The 26,687-nt window shown below is 39.2% G+C and overlaps 1 protein-coding gene across 4 annotated transcripts in view; it reads left to right on the top strand.

Annotated features, from left to right (window-relative positions):
- Positions 1-26,687, top strand: part of LOC126481694 (zinc finger protein 250-like) — a 154,273-nt gene that overhangs the window by 113,860 nt on the left and 13,726 nt on the right. For all 4 annotated transcript variants that reach the window (XM_050105638.1, XM_050105639.1, XM_050105640.1 and 1 more), the window contains 3 exons: positions 2,328-2,479; positions 13,282-13,648; positions 23,486-23,956. In XM_050105638.1, the coding sequence (XP_049961595.1) occupies positions 2,328-2,479; positions 13,282-13,648; positions 23,486-23,956 (990 nt within the window). The remainder of the gene's footprint in view (positions 1-2,327; positions 2,480-13,281; positions 13,649-23,485; positions 23,957-26,687) is intronic.

Genomic DNA, 26,687 nt, shown 5'->3' on the forward strand with positions numbered 1-26,687 from the left:
ATTGCCCCCAAAATGTCTGCACTTGATACGAATGCGTAGTTGATGAACAAAGCCCAGGTTGTTGTGAGCAGAGCACTGTAAACACCAAGAACGTAAGCCAGGAAGTCATGTCCAGAGGAGGGTGGATATTCGAATAGTAGCTGGGCAAGATTTTACTGAGCTCATACAGCATGCTAAACAAGACGTGTCCGTGGCTGCTCTCTTAGATCCGAGCTGCTATCAGCCTTGCCTAAATGAGCCTGTGATCATGGCTGTGTTGGTGCCTGACAGATGACAGCTGTAATGCCTCTAACCTGCTGTCAGTTGCATCTGCTTGGGGAGGGATATTAAAGTCCTCATAACTGTGATGGAGAACGTATAATTCACATAAATAGGATAGTAATTTCTCAACTGTGAGAATATTAATTCCATTTTTCAAAAAAATGAATTGCTTCTAGGTCAGGAGCTGGCTTTGCAACAGTTACCACTGATTTAGTAGGAGAAAGTTGACAGTTAATCAAAAGTTATTAGGAGAAAACGAAGAAACATAAAAAATGACTTCGCGATTTCAAGAACCCAGTCATATATTTCACTGAGATTTACTTGCACCATTTTACAAAAAAGGCATTGCATTCATGTCCAATTCATTATTAATATTCAAGTTTCAAGATAAATTTTGTGATTAGCTCAATTATATTAACTTGGAAACTTCAAAAAATTGCCCATAATTAGATTAATCCTAAATCTCCCACAAAACACTGTTCAGTGGTTAATAAGCATCTTATTGTAATGTGTAAGATTATCACCTGCTAAACTTTTCTTCATATAAAGAAGAATAGCATTAACAGAGAGGAAATTGACATCACAAAGCTCAGTACTCTCTTATTAAATGTGACAAGGTAATGTTTGAAACGTTGAACATTGATGGAAATCACGTTCGAACATAGACATTCATTTCTTAGATTACCACCTTATTATTCCTATTGAAACACTTTCAACTTTTGTGGGTTATACCAAAATAATATTTATGAAAGAAGAATGATACATCTGCACTCGATAGCACATTGAAAATTGTGGATGCACAGTTTCATCCAGTGGCTAAAATTGGAGTAGGCTTCACATCATAGTCACATTTATAAATGTGAAGATTACCTGTCTGCTGAACAAATGTTGATGACAGAACAATTTTTCACCAATTTTTCAGGTAAACACTAGTAATGACAATGATAGTGGTAGTGGCAATGATGACAGAAGTAACACATTTAATGCACAACCTAGCAGTCATTTAAATTGAGACTGATGTGAACTGAATCCGGCTTCTATATTCTTAAAGTGTGAATTATAGCATTCATCTACCTCTTTGGCATTGCAGTCCTTGATTGGCCTTGGCCTGCTCAACAATCTTTGTCCATAAACTCTGTTCTTAGCTTTTTCCTCTAGCTTCTGATTTCCATTTTAATACAGTTATCCTACTCATTGGTCCTCCAATTTGCTCTTGGTCACTCCTTCTTTCTGGTGGAATACAAGCTTCCTTTCATTATTATTTGGAGCGTTCTGCTGTTTGTCATCCTCATTTTTTATACAGACGATAGCAAGGGCATGCACCATTCCTTCCACACAAAAGGCTACTGACTACTGCTGGCTTGGATTTCTTTCCACATCTGACTGACTATATTTACAGTCATTAAGTCATTAAATTTGTGTCACCATTTATATATCTGCTTTTTAAATATCATTATGACCATAATGCCGGAATTATACAATTTACTTTCATTGGTTATATTCTGCCAGCACCAAGAAAGTAGTGTATAGGTATGTTGTTGATATTTTTATAGTTCTCTTTTTTTTTTTTTTAAGTCAGTTTGGATACAGATAACAGAAATGTTTGAAAGATATTTTCAATTTCTTGGGCCAGTGGTACATGTCAGTCAGGCACTCAATTGAACAGTGAACCAAAAATGTAAAAGCTAAGAATCCTTAAAGATATGAAATAAATAGTGGTGGTTATGATCTCAGTTTTGCAAACAAACTCCCGTACCACCTGGTTACACTTTAACAGCAGCTGGGGAGAGAGGTGTATATGTGTTAATATTCCTTGAAAATTAAACATTTTTTTCTAGGATAAGAAGCAAGATAAATTGCAGTTATTCCATTAGTATTTATTATGAATCAGTATTTGACTTATTAAGCTCATGTTAGGTGTCGATCTGAAATGGTTCTACCAAGGGACAGTGGATGAATGCATTAAAATAAAATTGAATTATTTTACTAAAATAGAAATTTATTACACTATATTATATATTTTCACAACTTTTATGTGATGTTATGTTTTACTAATTTTATTTTAGGTTTCAAATAAACCAAAGTATAAGGTGGTGGTTGTCAAATTAAAAACGTCACCAGATGTATCCCAGGATCTACAGATATCTAAAGCATTGCAGTTGCTGAAGACCGATGCGAATGAAGCTGAAGCAACAGAGAATGCTGAGGGTGTGCAAGAGTAAGTTTGTTGCAGAATAATATCTTCCTTTTTTTTCAGTTGGCTACATGCTACCTATGTTTAATTTATGTCATTAGACTGAACCTTAACTTTTTTTTTTCTCATTTTGAAGCTGATGGCAACTATCAGACCGATAGTACATCAGATTAATTTTGTACTCTGTACTTGAAGAAGAATGAGCACTGAATTAATTACTGCCATCTATTCTTGCTACTATCATACACAATTATACACAGTATAAAACAGTCACAATAGTTCCAAGAAAGTAACATACAAAATTAATTAATGTAAGAAGAATTTCAGATGCTCCCTACTTATGTTGCTTTTTTAGACTGTGACTCACACTATCATTTGACTCCACTTTTTCATCTTATTAATAGAGTTTGTTCTGGTGTAAAATTTACTCTAGCAGTAGAAATAAATAACTCATACGCTGCATTCCTTGCACATCTTAGTTGACTATAAATCAGACAGCTACCTTGGGTAAAAGCAGGCAAAAAGGAATACAAACGTCTCAAAAATGAGTTCGACAGGAAGTGCAAAATGGCTAAGCAGGCATGGCTAGAGGACAAATGTAAGGATGTGGAGGTTTATCTCACTAGGGGTAAGATAGATACAGCCTACAGGAAAATTAAAGAGACCTTTGGAGAAAAGAGAGCCACTTGTATGAATATCAAGAGGTCAGATGGAAACCCAGTTCTAAGCAAAGAGGGGAAAGCAGAAAGGTGGAAGGAGTATATAGAGGGTCTATACAAGGGCGATGTACTTGAGGACAATATTATGGAAATGGAAGAGGATGTAGATGAAGATGAAATGGGAGATACGATACTGCGTGAAGAGTTTGACAGAGCACTGAAAGACCTGAGTCAAAACAAGGCCCCCGAAGTAGACAACATTCCATTAGAACTACTGACGGCGTTGGGAGAGCCAGTCGTGACAAAACTTGTCCATCTGGTGAGCAAGATGTACGAGACAGGCGAAATACCCCCAGACTTCAAGAAGAATATAATAATTCCAATCCCAAAGAAAGCAGGTGTTGACAGATGTAAAAATTACCAAACTATCAGTTTAATAAGTCACAGCTGCAAAATACTAACACGAATTATTTACAGACGAATGGAAAAACTGGTAGAAGCCGATTTCGGGGAAGATCAGTTTGGATTCCGTAGAAATGTTGGAACACGTGAGGCAATACTGACCTTACGACTTATCTTAGAAGAAAGATTAAGGAAAGGCAAACCTACGTTTCTAGCATTTGTAGACTTAGAGAAAGCTTTTGACAATGTTGACTGGAATACTCTCTTTCAAATTTTAAAGGTGGCAGGGGTAAAATACAGGGAGCGAAAGGCTATTTACAATTTGTACAGAAACCAGACGGCAGTTATAAGAGTCGAGGGGCATGAAAGCGAAGCAGTGGTTGGGAAGGGAGGGAGAAGGGTTGTAGCCTCTCCCCGATGTTGTTCATCGGGATCAAGCAGTAAAGGAAACAAAAGAAAAATTTGGAGTAGGTATTAAAGTCCATGGAGAAGAAATAAAAACGTTGAGGTTCGCCGATGACATTGTAATTCTGTCAGAGACAGCAAAGGACTTGGAAGAGCAGTTAAACGGAATGGACAGTGTATTGAAAGGAGGATATAAGATGAACATCAACAAAAGCAAAACGAGGATAATGGAATGTAGTCGAATTAAGTCGGGTGATGCTGAGGGAATTAGATTAGGAAATGAGACACTTAAAGTACTAAAGGAGTTTTGCTATTTGGGGAGCAAAATAACTGATGATGGTCGAAGTAGAGAGGATATAAAATGTAGACTGACAATGGCAAGGAAAGCGTTTCTGAGGAAGAGAAATTTGTTAACATCGAGTATAGATTTAAGTGTCAGGAAGTCGTTTCTGAAAGTATTTGTATGGAGTGTAGCCATGTATGGAAGTGAAACATGGACGATAAATAGTTTGGACAAGAAGAGAATAGAAGCTTTCAAAATGTGGTGTTACAGAAGAATACTGAAGATTAGATGGGTAGATCACATAACTAATGAGGAGGTATTGAATAGGATTGGGGAGAAGAGAAGTTTGTGGCACAACTTGACTAAAAGAAGGGATCGGCTGGTAGGACATGTCCTGAGGTATCAAGGGATCACAAATTTAGCATTGGAGGGCAGTGTGGAGAGTAAAAATCGTAGAGGGAGACCAAGAGATGAATACACTAAGCAGATTCAGAAGGATGTAGGTTGCAGTAGGTACTGGGAGATGAAGGAGCTTGCACAAGATAGATTAGCATGGAGAGCTGCATCAAACCAGTCTCAGGACTGAAGACAACAACAACAACAAGAACAACAACAACCACAACAACCTTGGCACAACAACCTTGGCTATGCTCTTTATAAAATCTACATTGATACACAGGCCTAAAAGTGTTTATAGACTGAACTATGTTCAGGGAGAACAAGTATAAGATTTTGTTTAGTTATCAGCTGTTGAGTGTATCATGAAGAATAAATCAATCATAGCCCTACCACTCTGTAGCAGTGTGTACAGGCAAACAGCATCTGATCAGTCTGATATGTAGGTTTTGTCCAGAAAATTGATGATTTTCGCAATGAGGAAGAGTCATGGGCTATATGTTCCCATTCTTTATAATTTGCCCCATGAGTTACACAAATCCACGGAACAGAATGTTCGGTTGTCAGAAAACACTAAACCAAGTGTTCATCCTACTTCAAGAGCTCAAAAAAAGTTAAGCACAAAATTCAATTTTTTTCTGATTGTGTTTTCTGAAATCATTCCTTGTGAATGCTGGTAATGCTTCCAACTAGTACGTCTTGTCTATTATTAAATTTTGTAAAATTTTTAAACTGCTTGAAAATTTGTGACATATTAAAACCCTATGCCAGACCTATCCTCAACTTGGGACCTTTGCCTTTTGCTGGCAAGTGCTCTACTGACTAAGCCATCCAAACAGGACTCACAACCAATCCTGAAAATCTCTTTTCCACCGGTATCTCTTTGACCTTCCAAATTTCACATAAGTTCTCTTTCTTATCTTGCGGGTTAACACTCCAGGAAGAATGGATATTATGGAGAAATCGCTTAGCCACAGCTTAGGTGATTGTTTGCCCAGTAATTCACTCTATAGTGAAGGAGAAGAGGTTGATTTGATTTTGACAGGGAAGCTAAAACAGTTTAGGTCTAACCCGCCACTGCCCGCACCGAAACAGAGTTTATTGTGCGGTATCACTCCCTGTATATCTAGTAAAGCCAACCAATGCCCTTAAATAGTGCAAGGAGTCCCTTTGCCAGTTTTTTGTTAGACACAATTTCTTCAGGTCTAGTTGTCCCGAAGATTCTGTATCTTTTGCTCTCCAATGCCATGCATTTGAAGGTTAGGTGTGATGCAGTTTCTTGACCCTCATCACAGGTTCTACATTTAGGGTCTTCTTCCATTATACCCATGGTTTTTTTAAAATTCCCATGGCTGGTCATCAGTTCAGTCATGAGTTTGATCTCTTTCCTGTTCAATCCCAGGATTACAGAGCATCTTTTAAAACATGGCTTGGGCATCATTGCCTCACCATGTTTTTGTTGATGGACCTTGGTCCAATATTCTACGTGCTGTTTCCTAAGCCAGTTCCGTAGTTCTAGTTTGATGATAGCCTTGGTGATTGTCCGACTATACAGGGCTATTACAAATGATTGAAGCGATTTAATAAATTCACTGTAGCTCCATGCATTGACATATGGTCACGACACACTACAGATACATAGAAAAACTCATAAAGTTCTGCCGCCAGAGCGTTCGAGAGTGCAGTGAGACAAAATGGCGACAGGAGCCGAGAAAGCGTATGTCGTGCTTGAAATGCCCTCACATCAGTCAGTCATAACAGTGCAACGACACTTCAGGACGAAGTTCAACAAAGATCCACCAACTGCTAACTCCATTCAAAGATGGTATGCGCAGTTTAAAGCTTCTGGATGCCTCTGTAAGGGGAAATCAACGGGTCGGCCTACAGTGAGCGAAGAAACGGTTGAACGCGTGCGGGCAAGTTTCACTCTTAGTCGCGGAAGTCGACGAATAAAGCAAGCAGGGAGCTAAACGTACCACAGCCGACAGTTTGGAAAATCTTACGGAAAAGGCTAAAGCAGAAGCATTTCTTAAACAGGAGATTGGAAAACCGATGGATCGGTCGTGGTGGAGATCATGATCAACAATTCATGTCATGGCCTCGACGCTCTCCCGACTTAACCCCATGCGATTTCTTTCTGTGGGGTTATGTGAAAGATTCAGTGTTTAAACCTCCTCTACCAAGAAACGTGCCAGAACTGCGAGCTCGCATCAACGATGCTTTCGAACTCATCGATGGGGACATGCTGCGCCGAGTGTGGGAGGAACTTGATTATCGGCTTGATGTCTGCCGAATCACTAAAGGGGCACATATTGAACATTTGTGAATGCCTAAAAAAACTTTTTGAGTTTTTGTATGTGTGTGCAAAGCATTGTGAAAAATCTCAAATAATAAAGTTATTGTAGAGCTGTGAAATCGCTTCAATCATTTGTAATAACCCTGTATATAATCTTAGACCTCGTTGCAGGAGCTGCCAATGATTTTAGGGCTGCCTGGCTACCTGAATAGATGTAGATGCTATGGTCCTTGTAGCACCTACACATATTCTCCTCCACACGTGCCCTGATTGCAGTAATTTCAGCTTGGAATACCGAGGCCAGTTTTCCTAGAGAGATGACACTCTCCAGTCTTGGCTGAACCCCGTACACCCCTGCCTCAATGCCTTGGTCTGATTTCAACCCATTGGTGAACCAAAAAGTGTCCTACATGTGGTGTTGAACTGTTTTTTCCCATGCCCCAGCTGCTGCCTACATCTTGACCCAAAGGTGTAGTGGAGGCATGGAGGAGGAGGAGGAGGTTAGTGTTTAACGTCCCGTCGACAACGAGGTCATTAGAGACGGAGCGCAAGCTCGTGTTAGGGAAGGATGGGGAAGGAAATCGGCCGTGCCCTTTCAAAGGAACCATCCCGGCATTTGCCTGAAACGATTTAGGGAAATCACGGAAAACCTAAATCAGGATGGCTGGAGACGGGATTGAACCGTCGTCCTCCCGAATGCGAGTCCAGTGTGCTAAGCACTGCGCCACCTCGCTCGGTAGTGGAGGCATGTCCAGCATGGTTTCATCCCAGCAGTTGGTGTGTTGCCATCTCTGCCTGTTATGGCTAAGCAGGCCAGTTTCTGCACCTTCGCAAGCTCCTTAGCTGCAACCCGCTGTTCTACCTTCTTCCACCACACTGCGGCCCCGTAGGAAATCCTAGGTCTAACCACTGTGGTGAATATCAAGTGCGTAATGTGGCTGGGGCTTAGGCCCCAGTTTTTACCACAAGCCCTTCTGGTACTCACTAGAGTACTTTTTGCCTTGGAGCAGACACTCTTAATGTGAGGGTTCTATGTTAGTTTCTCATCTAAGGTTATCCCCAGATATTTCACTATCCCCTTCACAGATAGTATTTCATCGAAGAGCTTTAGATTCCAACTTGAGTGTTGGATATGCCTCTTCGTGAATGGCACCACAATAATCTTCTTAGGATTAACCCTTAGATCCTGTTTAATGCACCAGTCTTGCACAATGTCCAATCCTCCTTGCGCCATATCTCTAACTGTGTCAGTTAACTTGCCAAATATTACTATGACAAGGTCATCTGCATATCTTTGGCAAAAGCATTGTCTGGAATTTAGTTCCTCAATGAGTTCGTTAACCACTAGATTCCACAGTAAAGGGGACAGAACTCCTCCTTGTGGGCAACCTGTAGTGGTGTTAATTACCATCTTTTCATTCATCATGTAGCCTATACCTTTCTTCCACTAAGCATGGCCCTGGCCCACCTGCATATAGTGGTCCATAGGTCATGTATCTCTGCTGCCCTTACCCTGAAATCGAAGGTCGTGTTACTGAAGACCCCTTCGATATCCAGGAAGATGCAGAGGGCTATTTCTTGGAAGTGAAGTGCTTTCTCCACCCTCCCAACAAGGAGAAGAGGTACTGGCAGAAAAAAAAAAATTGAGAGTGCAGCTTGGATAGTTCAGCTGGTAAAACAGTTGGCCATGAAATGCATACTTCTCTATTTCAAATCCTGGTCTTGCACAAAGTTTTAATCTGCCAGGAAGTTTGAAATCAGCACACACTACCCTACAAAGTAAAAATTCATTTTGTGAACAGTCCCTTAGGACAGCAGTCAGCAACTGGTGGACTGTGATCCAGGTCCAGATCAGAGAAGGTCAAAAACAGGCCTGCCAAAATATTTTAAAAGTATAAATTACTGTACTCAATTATTGTAAAAAATATTTTTTTTCTGTAGATAACGGTTCGTTTGAGTGGCACTCTTATAATTTTTTTCTCATAGTGTACAATTAACTGCTGAATAATTAGAATTATTAATGGTTAGTTATAGGTAGATTTAATACGTAGCTGCTATGCTATGCAGCGCAGGAAGGTCCACGGAAGAGCGGGGGTGGAAGGAGGCATGCTTGCCGGCTAGCACAGTATGTTACGTCGATCCACATAAAAGCTCTGTGCACATGAATGCAACACATGTATTTATTTAATGGAAGAGGAAATTTTATAAATCGATTTCAGACTCTGGCAACCTCTGAAAACTTTATCAAATTGGAGATGGCATATTCATTTACACACCATTTTTGTGCTTGTAACTTGAACAATAGCTTAATGCTACTTTATGAAACTTTGGGCAAGTTCACTCAGTTGCAGAGATCTTTGACAAGGAAGTACCTCCTTTGCTTTGCAGTTCTTTTGGGGTGCAGCTGGGTACACTGTGACACTGAAGTAACTCCTTTGTGGTGCAACTGTGCCTGCTGTGTGACGGGCACTGGTATTTTTATAAAGAACGCAACTAAATATAGTACACAAATATTATCACCACTTAGTCAGTAGTTGTTGCAATCTCGTACAAAGCGTTTTGTTGTAATTGAGGCTTATAACGTTTCTTTTGCATCGATGTGAACCTAAAAAAGTGTAAAGTTAATGGTGAAAATAGGAAGTTTTTGACTGGGGGGACTGAACAATATTGTTTTATGCTGCCTGATAGGCCTGGAGCTATTGCAGTATGCCTCATATGCAACAGAATTGTCACTACAAAAGTCCCAATTTAAAGCAATGCTATGAAAGTACTCATCAGAAGTTCATTTAAAAATTTTCACTGGGTTGTGAAGCTCATCAAGGAAACCACCAGACATATCTAGCCTCTTACAGAAAAAGCACAGCCTTTCTAATTCGCTCTATGAGCAAGCAAGAAAAATCTGTGGAAGCAGCAATGCATGAGTGTTGGATGCTTAACAAACACCAGAAGCTGTCCTCAGACTCTGAGTTAGTAAAAAAAAAAAGTTGGAAGTAGCAGTGGCACTTATTGAAGAGAAAAAGAGGTTGTTGATGCAATTCAGGGTATTCCAATTGTTGACAAGAAGTAATACAGGAAGAACTGAAACTTTGGCTTCTGAAAATAAAAGTAGTTTATTTGAACTTCTGCAGAAGGCGTTTTGTTATACCATAACACTAGATGAATCATGCAACATTGTTGATGAAGAACAAATATGCATTTTCATGTGGTTTTTGGATGTTGAATGTAAAGAATTTAGGGAAGAATTGCTAACAGTATTGCCATTGAAAGGCAAGACTTACGGAGAAGATTTCTCCAAGATTTTAGATGACTTGTGACAAAATCAAACTGTTAGTTATGATAAAATGGTGTCTCTTTCAACTGATGGGGTCCCAGTGATGATCTGCAAAGAAAAAGGGCTAACAAATGGAATCTAAGATGGTAATGCTGTGTGACTATATTATCAGTGCATAGTTCACCAGGCAGCCCTTTGTGGAAAACGTAGTGTAACTCTGAAAGAAGTAACAGACAGGTTGATCAAGGTGATTAATTTTTAGAGGTCTCATTCTACTTTGCAGAAAAGACAGTTCAAAGAGTTTCTTTCTGAGTGTGATTTGACACATTCTGACTTACTGTGGTACAATAATGTTTGTTGGCTATGTAAAGGTCAAGTGACTGAACATGTTTGGCAAATAAAAGAAGTAGTAACATCCTTCTTAAAGAATTTGGATTGACAAGAAGCGAGAACCATTTGGAGTTTCTAGCAAATGAACACAGCAAATGAAATACATTCTGAAATGTTTAAATGCACTCAGTACCGAACTACAAGGAAAAGAGGAAATTAATATGTCATCTGATACAAAGTCTGTCTTCTTTCAGTTGCAAGCTGTATATCTTTGAAAAAGACACTGCAAGTCAAGATTTTTTTCACTTTCCAACCATTTTTAATACAAAAATAATTCAGAATGAGAGATTTCAGTATTCACAAATTTTATGTCAGATCTTAAAAAGGAACTTAACAGCAAGATTCTAAGACTTTTCAGAGATGGAAAAGCTGTCGCCATTCTTAAAATCACCTTTTGAAGTTTGTCCAGCGGCAGTATGGACAGATGTGGCTGCGAAGTTGTTCTGCCTTCCAAAGCCTTGGTTCTAAATGGAGATAATGGACTTGCAGGAAGACATTTCCTGGCAAATGTATAAAAATGCATTCACCGAAGAATTTTGAGGTAAACATGCCCCCAGAAAAATATGAAAATTGCAGAACAATTATCACTCAAGATTAACGGCTGCCCACCTGGAAGATGCTACTCGCATAAGCTGCTCCCCACGTGAACCTAGCTTTAAGAAACTGGTCAAGACCACACATGTAATTTCTGCCATTGATTTTTTAATACAAATATGCCTATCTATTGTATCTCATATGAGTGAAAATTAAAATAAAACACAATACTGAATATATATTTTTTTCTTAATTTTTCAAGACAGATATTCCTATCTACTTATTGTATTTCATATTTTTTGTGAATGGAAATAAAAATAAAACATAATGAAGAATGTAAATTTTTCTGGATTTTTAATACACATATGTGTATCTATAGTATTTCCAATTAGTTTGAGAGTGAAAATTAAAATAAAAAGTTGGAAGAGTATGAGAGTTTTCTTATGAACCTCAATAAAAATTTTCAAAAGTATCCGGATCCCATCTAAAATTACTTGCTGACCCATACCCTAGGATGTGGCTAAGCCATTTCTCCACAGTATCCATTCTTCCAAGAATGCTAGTCTCACAATTTCTGAATGAAAACTTCTTTGAAGTTTGGAAGATAGGTGAAGAGCTTTTGGGTGGAAGTAAAGTTGTGAGGGTAGACCGTGAATTGTGCTGGGATATCTCAATCAGTAAAGCACTTGCCCACGAAGGGAAGGGCCCTATGTTCGTTCCCTGTTCAACACATTGCCTTAATCTATCAGGAAGTTTGAAATTAAGTGCACACTCTACTACAGTACGAAAATGTAGTCATTGAACTCCTTGTTTACTACTACTACTACTACTACTCTCCTTATAGTCGTTTTCATTATTTTTCATCCTGACAGTTCATTGTTGTATATTTTATTATTATATGATACACTTTTTCGTATGGCATTGTGTCATTGACATAACATCCAACAACCTATCATTGGCATTCATGTGATTCAAGTGCTAGGTATAGTAAAGTAGAGCTCCGACATTAAATTAGAGGGTCCCCTCAAAGGGGGTTGGGATGTAGAAATGACACCTACTTCTTTCAATCAAAAACATGTGATAACTTCTCCGGTAAATAAATAAAGTTTGGTTATTTCCAAAATTACACTTACATAATGTGAGTCCCCATTTACTAGGAAAACAGCACTGATACTTCAGAATCAAAACTGCTGACATAAAAGATAAAATATATGATGAAAGGCAACACATTCAACAAACAAGCAAAAAAGTAACTCATGGTCTCCTGCCCCCCCCCCCCCTCCCCCTTCTTCTCTCTCTCTCTCTCTCTCTCTCTCTCTCTCTCTATGACACACACACACACACACACACACACACACACACACACACACACACACACACACACACGAGACAAAAGAGATCTGCCCTGTAGAACTGAATGCTTCCTCTTGACTTTCTGTGCTGTGACAATAAGTTTTATTTGTACAATACTTTCAGTTGTTTTTGTTTGTAACCAGTATTTGCTCCAAAATTTTACCTTGTAGTTTCAAAGATTGTAATTAATATCAAAAATCTTAGGTATAATATAAACATTTCTTGCAACTATCCAGGTCCCAAATTGTATATTTAATAATTGTTACCTTACCAATAACATTTTTGTTGTTTCCACTTTTAGTAATTTTTTTTTTATTTTTTTTTATTTTTACACTTGGTGTATTATTTCCAAGTATGTGGTTAAAATTGGTTTTCATCTGCCTTGAGTGTCTTTTGTTCCTCACTAATTGGAAATTTTAACAATATAAGGAAAGTATAGGATTTTCACTGACTGTGTAGATGACGAGTTGAGTTACAGACAGGCACACTGAATAGACACTTACATATTACATATTAGCTTTCAGTCAAAGCCTTCTTCAAAAAAGAAAACACACAGACATTCATTCACACAAGCAAACACGCCTCACACATATATACTTGCTTGTGTGAATGATTGTGTATCTTTCCTTTTCTTAAGAAGGCTTTGACTGAAAGCTAATGTATAAGTGTCTTTTCATTGTGTCTGTCTGTAACTCATTGTATCATCTTTATGGTGAGTAGCTATTTATTGTTTCCTTGTACTGTTGATATTCCAACCTGGAGTTTCCGCTGTTTGATTTTAATTGGAAATTTTGCATGTTGTTGCATAATCCCTTTTCATGACATCATGTGTTACAGGTTTCGTTTAGCAGAACAAGAGAGATCTCAGTCCGAACAATTCCCCTTTGAATGTTCTACTTGTGGAAAAACATTCCAGAAGATAGGAGAGATGGCACAACATTCTGCCATTCATGAAAATGTACGTCAACATAAATGTCAGTTGTGCGGCAAAAGGTTCAATCGGCGAGGGAATATGCTTGTGCATCTAAGAAGACACCAGACAGCCAATAACTTCACATGTAAAATATGCATGGAGACATTTGATACTTTTGGTGAGATGCTGTCTCACCGTAAAACGCATAGCAAAGAAGAGATAGAGCGTGCTGCTATCCTGAGAACAACCACAGGACAAGCAAGTGAAATAAAGTGTGAAATATGTGGCAAGGTAAGAATATGCATTGTTGTGTGGATACATTTTGTTTGTCTCAGTAGCGCAGGCTCAGATACAAAATTCTAAGGTAAACTTTACGGGCAACAGATATATTTATAAACTGCTTATCATTCATACGATATACAAAAATTACATAGAAAAGATATATATTTGCATCTGTGTGTACTAGTTTCCTGCCTGCCTGAAAACATTACTCACAAATTAACTGTTGCATTGCATATGTTATTAGATCACTTCTCTTGCTCATATTAATTGAGAATCTCTTCTGCAGTGAAGTGTCCTGCATGACCAGAAAAGAATACAGGTCATTTCTGTTTGCAAAAATATTAGAAGCACAGGAGCACATAATACGAGGGTTGTTGAACAAATAATGCCCCATTTTTTTATATGTATATGTAGCCAAGAACACATAAAAAAACTGTTAATTGATTGTGATGCCAGTGGGCACAATATGGTGTGGGGAAAGCAGCAAAACCAGTGGCAGAGGTGAGCACCTTCTTAATTGTTTGCTGAAGAGTAACCTGTAGATCCTGAATAGGAGCAGGGAACCTACCTTCGGTAACACAAGGAGGAGACAAGTTATATCAGTAACTTTTGGATCCATCCTAATAGGGAGTTATGTCAACTAATGGCATGTGGCATTGGAGCCTTCCTTATCTGATGACAATATCAAGTTTGAGGTTGAAATGTTTGTTAAACAGACCATGGCCAATAGAAACCCTTGGAATACAGACTGGGACTCATATAGAAAAGACCTAAACTCACACCTATCCGAAGGCAGAACTTCAACAAGGAATCCAGTAGATCTTGAGAAAATGGCAGACAAAGTGACAACAAAGTGAAATTACAAAGGAGGCATGCAGGAAAACTGTTTAACACTGGAAGAAGGGAAGGGCAATGGGGAAAACATTGGGAGGCTGTTGCCAATACAACCTTCGTATTAAGCAAGTGAAACTATCAGCCTGGAAGAGATTCTGTGAGGATGTGGAAGGCGTACCCAGGATCTGAACAGGGGGGGCAGGTCATACTAGTCTCAGGAAACAAGGACTCGAGACAACATACAGAACTTCTTATTAAATAAAACAGGAAACCAGTGAAAAACTGCTTTTAATAAACATTTTAAATACAAGAATGCACTTGTACAATCCAAGAAAACATGCAGCATTTCTTATTAAATAAAACAGTAAACTAGTGAAAAACTGCGAATATCTTCGGGGGAGGGGGGGGGGGGGGCAGCTGCCCCCCCCCCTCCCCCCCCCCCCCTCCCTGCCCCTTGCTGGGTACGCCCATGGTGGAAGGTACAGCTACATGTGCCAGATCTCATAAAACCCTCAGTAGAATATCAGCCAATCCAGGAGGATGGTGAATATACAAGAGCAGTGTGAAATGTTGGATGTGCTCCTCAAGACTTCTGGCAGTGCATTCTGGCAGATGACATATACCAAGATTCAGACCCTGGGAGGAACTGATTTAATGTTTCAGCCATTAAAAGTCGGCAGGCTTGATGGAATCTGTCTGGCTCTTCTGCAACAAGGAGGAGAGGGTTTAATTAGATTCCTATGTACCCTGTTTAGGGTCAGCCTAGCAGCAGGGATCAGTCCTAATGCTCAGAGGACAGTGAATGTTGTTTTCATTCTGAAGCAGGGAGACTTGATCACACTAAGGCTAAGGATATTAGACAAACAATCTGTCCTCCTTTCTCCTGAAGACACTAGAAAAACTGGTTAATGTGCATGTTAGGGAAGGGTGGTTAACTGAGGTTCCTCTGCAGGTAAAGCAACAGGCATATCAACCAAGCAAATCATGTGAAACAGGACTTTTTTAGCAATATGACCTTAGAATCCATTATTAGAGCTGCAGAAGAGTATGACAGTGAAATCTTAAATGCCCTATGCAGGTGGGTTAAGACCATGCTGAGTAAACGAAAGGTAGAAGCCACTATATGGAATGAAGAAATGGTGATCAACACCACCAGAGGTGGTTTTCAAGGGGGGATTATGTCCCCACTACTCTGGAACCATTACACCTTTGGATTACAATGGAGGCAGCAGCGTGGCATACAGGTAGAAAACTGGAAATCTTTAGAAAATCAAGACTCTCACACCAATGTTGTGAAAGTACTAAGTGGGAATGATTGAGAACATGCTGGCTGACTACATGACAGCTTCCAGCTCCTTCAAGGTAATAGTTGGAAGCAAGGTGTATTGAAAGAACTAACCTCGATGTTGCCCATGAGACGTAGTCTGGTTTACGGGTGTATAGAAAACAGACGATAATCCGGGGATCAACATATACAGGGTGTTTGTAAATTAATATCAAGGTTTTAATGCTTTATAGTATTTATTATATTAAACTTACAGTTATAAATGGTATGACAAATTAAAGAGCAACTCAAACAGTTTTACCAAGAACCTTATAAACATTCAATGTGAGCACCATTTGTCACACAGCACACATCAAGTCTATAGCTGAGTTCTTCCCAAACATTGAAAAGTGTGTCTTCAGTGATTGTAGCAACAACTGCTTCAATCCAGTTTCTTAATTCAGGGAGGGCTGTTGGCAGTGGAGGCATGTGCACATGATCCCTGATGAAGCCACAAAGGAAAAAATTGCATGACGTTAGGTCGGATGAAAGTGGAGGCCACGCAAAGCAAGCCCTGTCATTGGGCCCCTTGCGGCACTTGGGTACAGCGAAGTTCAACCAATCACATACTTCGCTATGCCAGTGACGTGGCGCACCATCTTGCTGGAAAATGTTCTCTGGCTTCTTCCAACTGAGGGAAGAGCCATTGCTCTAGTGTATCAAGACGTGCCAGTTACAGTAGGTTCACAAAAAAAGAAAGACCCATAAACTTTCCGTCAGGATAAGGCACAAAAAAGTCTTGATGTGTGCCCTGTGACAAATGGTGCCCACATTGAACTTTTATAAGGTTCTTGGTAAAACAGTTTGAGTTGCTCTTTCATTTGACCATTTATTACTGTAAGTTTAATGTAATAAATATTATACAGTGTTAAAACTCCTATATTCATTTATAAACACCCTGTATGTAGTGCAGCCAAGACTAGAGAAAGAAATCTCTCTAGTGAAGCTGGCTGCTTTTCAGGTGGAAATACCTCATGTCAGAATGTGCGAGGAGGAGAATTTGCGTAGGTGCAATGAGGATCATGGCATCTAAATTCATTCATTCATTCATTCAGCCAAGTAGCTCTGTAATCTCTGTCAGCCTCTGCAATGAGATAAGACATATTACAGAATGTCATGAAACCCGTATGAGCATAGGGGAAAGCAACATGACAAAACCTGCTGTGGGTCCGTGGTCCCTCAGGAATCAGTAGCAGTGAACAAGCTGATATGCTGGCCAGGACAGGTGCGACGACTCAATGTGTTGGTCCAGGACCTGTCCTAACCATCACCAAAGTGATGGCAAGAACAAAACTACTTAGCTGGATTAGGAGGCAGCAGTCAAAACATTGGGCTGAGATCCAAAAACAGAAACATGCAAGCTATGTTCTGTAATCCTGGCCTTCAGCAGGTGCCATATTAAACTCATGGTAGGACCGATGACTGGCCTTGAGAACTTTAAAAAAACATCTGCACATGATGAGTACAGAGAAAGAATTTCCAAGTGCAGACAATGTGTGGAGCAGGAGGAAACCACACCACATTTAATGTTCCAAAAGCCAGAAGACACAGAATATTCGAGTCAATAATTCCAGAAGAAAATGTGTCTAATACAGAACTAGTAAAAGGCCTCCTATTGCTCTTTAAAGGTACCATCTGGCTTTATTAGAATTACAATGAGAGAAGCCACACAATAGACTCAGTTTCAGTGTCGGCATCAGTGGACAAAGACCACTGTTTGGTATTCCTGCGTAAATGTTTCAAATAATTCCAACATAGGGAAGAGCTGTACTGAACCATGAAAATGTCATTATGCAAGACGCTTTTTACAAGCAACATTCTGTAATTGAATTCTTGTTCGCAGAAAAAGAAATTGTGGCAAACATTTATCAACATTTGTGCAGAGTATGGTTATAACGTAGTTAAGAGGAGTATTATTGGGCGATGGCTAAAGAGAGTTAAAAGTGTCAGAGTGTAGAAACTGGGTTCTATGATCAACCACATTCGGGACGTTCTGTCATTGTTACTGGTTCCGACATGGGGAATTGCTCAGACGCCATTATTCATACAGATTGGAACATCACAACTCAACAGTTGGCTCTACAGCTATCGATGAGCTTTAGAAGTCTTTTACAATGATTGAGACTCAGATATTCAAAATTGTGTGCAAGGTGGGTTCATCAAATGGTCATAATAGACCACAAGATTCAAAGAAAAGCCATTTCACATGAACTGTTGGTGCAGTTTGAGTCCAGTGGAGAGTCCTTTCTGTCCTGGATTATTGTTGGTAATGAAACCTGTTTGCATTACTTTAAACTGGAAACAAAATCCCCATAATCAGCAACACTGAAGACATTCAAAGCAATTCCTTCTGCTGGGAAAGTCATGATTACAGTCTTTGGGGGAGCAATGGTGTCATTCCTGTGGGTGTGTTGCCAAAAGGTGAAACACAGCTTGCTTTATTCATTCACAATACCTTGCAAACAGTAAATGCTGATGGATAGGTAGATTTTGTCTTCCATCTTTCCAAAAGGTGTTGACATTGTATTACATCATTGCACATCAGCTAACAAAGATTCACATGGAGTATCTTCATAGATATGGCTTTAGCATGATGAATGAGTAATAGACTCAAATATGTTATAGTGGGCAGCAATCGTCTTTTATAGTATTGAAACAGCAGCACTGTCCTAAGGAAATGTAGGAAGACACATGGAAATTGTTTCCACTTGATGTAACGAATGACAGCTCACTGTTAAATGTGGACAAATACAAGATAATGCCAATAACTAATAGGAGGAGTTGTAGTATCTTTTTACAAGACTAGTGCAGAACATCTTGAGCATATCACATTGTATAAGCATTTAGGGGTTAATACCAAGACGTATTATAAAATTGGATGATCACCTAAAACCAGTATGTGTGAGTGAATGGACTTTGTGGAAGGGTTCTGGAAAAGTGCAGTGCAGTTGTCAAGAAAATTGCACACAAGACACTAGTATGACCAATCCTAGAATATCATTCCAGCATTTGGAGTCTTTGTCAAGTAGGAATCACAACACACATTGAACAGATTCAAATACACTCTACTAGGCTCACAACATTTTGATGTAACCCATCGAGAAGTGTAAGAGAAATGCCCGACGAACTTACATGAGACTCTTTGAGTGAAAGGTAATGCAGTTCTTGTAATATTCTGTTGGGTAAACAGAGGAAAATTGTATTTTAAGAAGACTGTGTGACTTTTCTGTTGCCACCATCTGATATCTTGCATACGGATTTCAAAAATGAGATGAGCTCATAAAGACAGATGTCATCATTTTCCTTGCTCCATTCATGAATGGGGTAGAACAAAAAATTGCTAATAATGATACAAAGTACATTCTACCATGCATTCTACTGCAGCTTGTGGAGTATAAATGTAGATGTTAGTGCATAAGTATGGCATAATGTCTAGAACCCTCTTGTTATTAACTTAATGTTGTCAGTTGAATTAGTTATACTGCAGTCAGTCAGTTAGGAAAATATTCAGAGTGTGGTCAGAAAAGTTCAAGGACAGTTCTTTTTTATTTCTGAGTTTCCTGTACTAAAAAGGAACAAATGCTTTTATTTTACCTGATTTGTGAGTGTCCTTGAAATGACCTTGACCGTGTTTCCACGCAAACTCATTAGGTGATGGAGCTGTGCTTAGCAACACTCTGTTTGAGTTCTTGGCACATTAATTACAGTGACACAGTAGATGCTGATTATGAGGAAAAAATAAACATTCAGTTCTGCCTTAAGCTCAGGAAAACCCCTAGTGAAATGTGGACAACGATCAAAGCAAGCATGTGGAGGTGAGCCGCTTTCAAGAAGTCGTGTTTTCGAGTGGCACAAAAGGTTTTGTGAAGGCAAAGATTCAGTGAAAGACGACCCTAGAGCTGGTCACACATCTACAGCACATATCAGTGGAAATGCAGAGTGTAAGACAATTGTTACAAGAAGACTGTCATGTAACTGCGCATGTGATATCAGAACAACTTAATTTGAATCATGATGTATGTCATAAGAGTTTATACAGAGATTTAGGGAAATGGAAATTTAATGCAAAATTCATCTCTCATGCACTAGCAGATGAACAGAAAGAGGAAAGTCGAAGAATTTCTGCTGAACTATTGGATAGAGCCAAGCATTTCTTTATTGCTGGTGATGAATGTTGATGCTACCATTATGATCCTCACATGAAGTGTCAAAGTGCTGACTGGTGGAGTCCTGCATTACTAGCCTCAAAAAAGGTCAAACAACAACCTTCAAGAGCAAAGACAGTGTTGATAGCATTTGTTGTCAGTAAAGGATTAGTTCACCATGAGTATGAGTATGTTCCTGCAAGTCAAACAATGAGCCAAACTCTTTACATCAAAGTCTTGAAATGTTTGCAACTAGCAATTTGATGTCGCTGGCCAGATTTGCGGCATTCTCATAACTTAAACACATGACAGTGCAAGACCCCATACTGTTTTAACTGTTACCAAGTATCTGGCCAGACATTCTGATATTACATTCCCACACCTGCCATATTTTCCTGACCTCTCGCCTTGCGATTCTTTTCTTGTTTCCACAAGCGAAAAGGCGACTGAAAGGAAAGCTTCACCAAGATATCGCAAACATCCAATGGGCTGTGACAAATGAGCTTACAGGCATCACAGTTGAAAATTTCCCCGTTTGCTTCCAAGACCATCTGAAACATTGGCAACAGTTTATAGATAGCTAAGGCAACTACTTCAATAGGAACTAGGATCATGACTTGGTAAGCAAAATTATTTATTTATTATTATTTTTTTTTTTTAAAGAAACTTGTCCCATAACTTTTCCAACAAAGGTGTGTGTGTGTGTGTGTGTGAGAGAGAGAGGGGGGGGGGGGGGGTTGCACGTGCATGTGTGTGGGTGTGCGTGTAATTTTCCAAATTACTGAGCATTGCTGAACCTATTTAAATACAAGTATGCCATGCTTCTGTTAACTGAGCAGTTGTAGCCATACCTTTCAAACAACGTTTGTTGTTTTTAAATGCGAGAAAAAATATTTTGTTCCTTTACTTGTTATCAGTTATTGTATCTTTGTTACTTTTAGAATTTTTGGAGAAAAGTGCACTTACTTAAGCTGGTAACATCACAGCATGTTGGTGAGAAGTTCTCAGGTTTCCACCTGGGTGGCAGTTGCAGTGGCATTGACAACACTGCAATATTTCACCAAGTGTCGTACTTACCATCTTCTGGCAAAGTCTCGAGATATGCAGATACTGTAATGTTTATACTAGTGTATAGCCCCTCCTCGACCTGGCAATGGCTGGCTGTGTGCTGTCCGGCAGGGAGGGGCTTGAGTGAGGCTGCAGTGGAGGGACTAGCAGGTGCTCTCCGTTTGCGTCTCTTGTGTAGGCATTCCAGCTGCTGATTTCGATTTGGACAGTGCTGGTTGTACTCTCTTTGCACCTTAACACCATCTATCAAAATTTTGCTTTCACTACGAAAACATAGGAGATGGCTGTCTCCCTTTCCTGGACATACTAACAAGAAAGAGGCAGATGGCACACTATGCCATTCAGTATACAGGAAGACCAACATTCAGACTTGTACCTGGTGCAATGAGCTGCCACCATCCAATGTCAGAGTGTACTGTCAGCCCTGGTACATAGGGCATAAGTCATCTGTGATAAACAAGCCTCCCAAATGAACAGTAGCAACACAGAAGGAAGTATTCTGCAAGAATGAGTACAGTGAAGTCAGTTTAGTAGGGCTTTCAAGAGGAGATAACATGCTGGAAACCTGGAAGTGGAACAAGAAGATAAGAGACTCACTTTCCTTCTGTACCTGGAATTGATTTCAGCTAAAATTGCAAGTTTACTCAGAAAATCCAATGTAAAAACCATCTTCCAACCACCACCAAAGATGAAAGAAGTTCTTGCGAATGTGGCCAACAGTACATTGGGCAAACGCAGCACTGTATTTTGAAATTCTGCGAGGAGCACATAAGGAATGTGCGACTGGGAGGGAGAGAAAAATAAGCGATAGCAGAGCCTAACATCAAGGAAGACCACACATTTGACTTTCAAAACACAAAGGTGCTTTGCCGAGCAACTGGGTATTGGGAGAGCTTCATAAAGGAAGCCATTGAAATGTCGGTTTATGACATTTTTGTCAACGGAGACAGAGGATACTAACTAAGCCTGGAATTGTATCCTGCATTACTACCAATACGACAAGAGCACAACCAGCACTTTCCAACTGTCAAGATGTGTTCGGTATGGCCACACAATCTTTAAAGGTACCAAATAACATACAGTGAAATTAACTATTGCTGACTACACATGGCAACAGCAGTATGTGGCACTCTTGGAAAAACTACATTAGCTGTTTTGCAGTAACTCCATTATATTAAATTCTCCAAAATCAAGGTTCAAGAATATTGTGTGGCATAGCTATAGTTTCCCTGAAACCAATTCTGAGAAAAATTAACTTTGGGGATATTATTAAAAAAATGTTCATTTAATGCTTGTTTATGAAGTTGGACTGCTTTCCAAAAGTGCATTTCAGCTTACTGTCATAAACAATATAACTTACGTCATACTTAATTACAGTTCTTTTAAAAGTACTGTCTTCAGGAAATTCATGCAAAACAAGTGTACCTATTGTAAATATTGCAAGATCTGGTAAGTCACTGACCAATAGTTAACTTTGCAAGACATTTAATGTACGGGTTGTGAACAGAGTGATTGTAAAACTGAATGGCAGTGCAGCTGTGTGTGTGAAGTGGGTTAAGCAGCAGATGTAAGCACCAATAACTTTTTGAAAGGTTGGCAGTTAGTCTTCAGGGTTGGATTGTCAGCAGAAAATTCAATTTATTCTTTTCTGTGTTCGATGCTTGCAGGGCCAGTTGAGAAGTAGAAAACAATAAATATTTTCTTTCATTCAACAAAAGTGTTTTATTATGTGGTATCTGTCGGATATTATGGAAGTGAAGAAAAGTTTTTTAGTGGTTTCTTTCGTATACAGATAACAGGAAGAAGAAAGTTATTTTCCCTTGTCAGCAACTAGAATCAATTTGAACTAAACTGTAGTTGTTGTAAAAGCTAGTGTGTCGCATGATTCTGTTTTCCTTCGTATTTATCCAGTGGTTTGTTACTAAGTTTAGCGTATAGGCTATTAAGTGACAGGAGCATCACACTTGTAGAAACAACATTGTATCATCATAAGATGATCAAATAATCAATGAAAGATATTTTAAATTTTTAGGACTGCACTTGATTTTGCTCTATTAAATTGTGTGGTATTGTATTTTGTGATATTGTGTTTTCACAAAGGATGTCGATAGTCCAAAAAATGGTTTTCAGAACCAGTAAATTAAAAATTCAAAAAGGTGATAAAAATAAAACAATACTGTCATCAGTTAAAAATAAATCTGAGAATTGTTTTAAATGATAACATAAACTGCTTTTAGAAAGTGTGATAGAATTTGTTTATTTTTAACAAAACCCAAAGTTTCAAGTCTTTTAATTATGTTGTCTGAACTCTGTCAGTCAATGCTTGGTGATAGGAGAAGACAGGCTCGCTACACAGTCAAAAAATGTAGTTCTGCTTGTATCTCAGTTGATGGGAAATGATGTAAAGGTTTTAATGTTCTCCTTAGGAAAAGGTTTAGAAATAATTGGTTTTTTATTACTAAATTTTTCTTGCAGGTGCTGTCAACAAAAATATCATTGCGTTACCACATGATGACACATTCAGGCGAAAAGCCCTATGAATGCGATTTCTGCCATAAGAAGTTCACTATGAAGACAACTTTGGCTTATCACCGACGCACTCACACTGGTGAGAAACCATATCAGTGCCGTTTCTGTGACGATGCATTCCAGTCGAAGCAAGGACTTGTTATTCACGAGCGGCTGCACACTGGAGAGAAGCCATTTCCTTGTGAACATTGTCCAATGGCTTTCCGTTCCCGAGTTAATCTTAATCAGCACTTGGTTGTCCATTCAGAAGAAAGGCCCTTTACTTGCCCATATTGCAACAGAGGTTTTCGTCGCCGTGACACCCTTGATGTTCATGTGCGCACACACACAGGGGAACGACCTTATGGCTGTCAAGTGTGTGGCAGGCGTTTTAAGCAGAAGGGTGACTGCAATAAGCATCAGAAATCACATTTTAAGGTAAGAATCAGTGTACAATTTGACTACAGTATACTGAGCGAAGGTCAAAAATATATTGATATTTTTCTAACACTTTCCACAGAACATGTCAAAAGATGATGATCTGCACCGAAGAAGGAATAGATGATTTAAAAATTTAGTCATCTGACTCATATTTTACATGTGTTTTTTAGACTCATTGCTTACATTATCTATAAAATAATTGGTTGTTTGGGGCAGTGGAAAAGGCTTAAGATTAAAATGGGAGACTAGCAGTAAGATTAAGGTGGAAGAATAGTTGTCTAAGCCACTGCAACTGTAGCCTCTACCCAACAGTCCTGTCACTTCCTCCCAGTTCACCCTTCCATTTCATTGTCATCACGTGCAGCAAGAGCTTATTATGTTAAAACAAAATATTGGTGGTGTTAATTTATTTCAGCATTGTAGGGAAAAAATTGTGTGTTCGGACATATGTCCCATTTTGCTTAGATGTTGGACAATGTTTTTCATTTTACAATATCAAAACATTACCATAAATTTTTTGTTGATGAGTGGGCTACTGTTATTTGCACATGATTTTTTTTCATTATGAAAAATAAGTAAACTCATTGTTTTCTATAAAAGTCTGCATTTTATGTTCATAAAGTCTGGCCCCAGTGAGATTGTCAGGAGCAGGGAGAAATATAGGAATTCTGAAACTTATATTAAATGACTACCCAATTGTTAATTTATTGAAAGAATTATTATGCGCCAGTGACAACTGTGTGGTGAAACATTATGTGTCACAGGTAACAGGGATTGTAGTTTAAATGCCGGAGTTGTGAAGGATATACAAACCTCTATAGGGGCAAAGAAGGGAGGGGGAAACCTCATCATGTACCACTGAGATATTTCTTCAAGGTTTGAAGAGGAATGCATGTATAAATTCAGATACTGCTGTGTATTGATCTGAAATTATTAACTTGCTTCTCTTAAATTTTATATCCCTCTCGACAACCATTCCGTGGAGCACAGCATGCCTCCAAGGCAGGGATGTAGCTGCATGGAGTAACCTATGAACCAGTAGGTGCCGAAAAGTGTGACTGAACTCCCAGCATTGCCTCGGCTTGCAAAACCACTGTGTTCTTCCTCACTCAATTTCGAGGACTATTCAGAAAGTAGGGAGCGTTTTGGCATTTAAAAAAAAACTAAGTACAAGAAATACTTTTTATTATATACATCTGAAAGAGCGACTGACATACTACTTTTCCACATAGTCACCAAACACATTGAGGCACTTATCATAGCGATGGACAAGCTTTGAAACACCTTCGTTGTGAAATTCTGCTGCCTGAGACTTCAGCCAGTGAGTCACGCCCACCTGGAGCTTTGTGTCATCATCAAAGCGCTGCGTTGCAAGCCAGTTCTTCATCTTGGGAAACATGTGGAAGTCACATGGTGCAAGATTGGGGCTGTATGGCGGATGAGGGGAAAATTTCCCATTTAAATGAATTAAGGAGTTCTTTAGTGCGGTTTGCTGTGTGAGGTCGAGCAATGTCGTGCAAAAACAAAATTTTGGATGTCAGCTTTCCTCGGTGTTTGTTTTGAACTGCTCTTCTAAGGCTGTGCAAAGTTTGACAGTACCAGACAGAATTTATGGTTGCTCCATGGTCGAGAATAATAATTGAATCAATAAGAAGCACACCTTGTCTATCCGAAAACACTGTCGCCATCAACTTCTTTGCTGACAAGGTTTGCAAACATTGTCTTGGTTTTTGGGGGGACCTTGTGTGCCCCCACTCCATGGACTGTATTTTTGTCTCGCAATTAACGTGTTTCACCCAAGTCTCCGGTCACAATTTGATCCAGTAATGAATCACCATGTTTGTGGTAGGCCCCCAGAAATGTCAACGTTGCCTCCCATTCGCTGTTCTTTATGGTGCTCTGTAAGTATTTTGGGCACCCATTGTGCACAAAATTTGTGGTAGCCTAGCTTTTAAGTGACAATTTCAAACAAAAAAAGTCCGTGAAACTTGTGGTAAAGAAAGCGAAAGCTCCGTTAAGCGTGAAGCAATGGTTTTCACGAACCATTTCATCAACTTTAGCGACAAGATTGTCAGTCACAATGCTCAGATGTGCACTCATCTCTTCATCATGAACATTGGTTCCACCATTTTTAAACCGAATGCACCATTTCTGGACGGAACATAACACTCATTATTATGTTTCCGTACATTTCGCACAGTTCACTATAAATTTCTATAGTTTTTAGGTTTTTGCCAAAAAAACCTTACCACAGACTGCACCTCACATCTGGCAGGATTTTAGATTGCAGCGCACATTTCAAATTCGAATATTAAAAAAACCAGACGTGCAGAGATGTTCCTGCTGTCACAGATGGATACAGGCTGAGCTCCCGAACATGCACATACCAAAAGACACTGGATCGGCGTGCACCCAGCAGCATCAGATGGAAACGTTCCCTACCTTCTGAATAGCCCTGCACAGAAAATATGAAATCCCCACGCAGTATGTGTGACCAAACTCCTTAAACCAACTAATGAAAATTAATTGAATGTTTGGTGATCATAATTTGTCAATACTAAAAACATGTGCAACACATCGCTTTGCCGAAGTGGTATGTTACACACCACTATATACTGATAGGGTGGATTGAAGTCACCAAGAGACAAGATGATGTACACATGTTTGGTCTCAGCTGTATTAGGCTTGCTTGTGTATGCTGGGCTCTGAGTCAACTTTTATTCCTTAT

This window comes from Schistocerca serialis, chromosome 5 (genome assembly GCF_023864345.2).
Source record: "Schistocerca serialis cubense isolate TAMUIC-IGC-003099 chromosome 5, iqSchSeri2.2, whole genome shotgun sequence".
NCBI classification, from domain to species: domain Eukaryota; kingdom Metazoa; phylum Arthropoda; class Insecta; order Orthoptera; family Acrididae; genus Schistocerca; species Schistocerca serialis.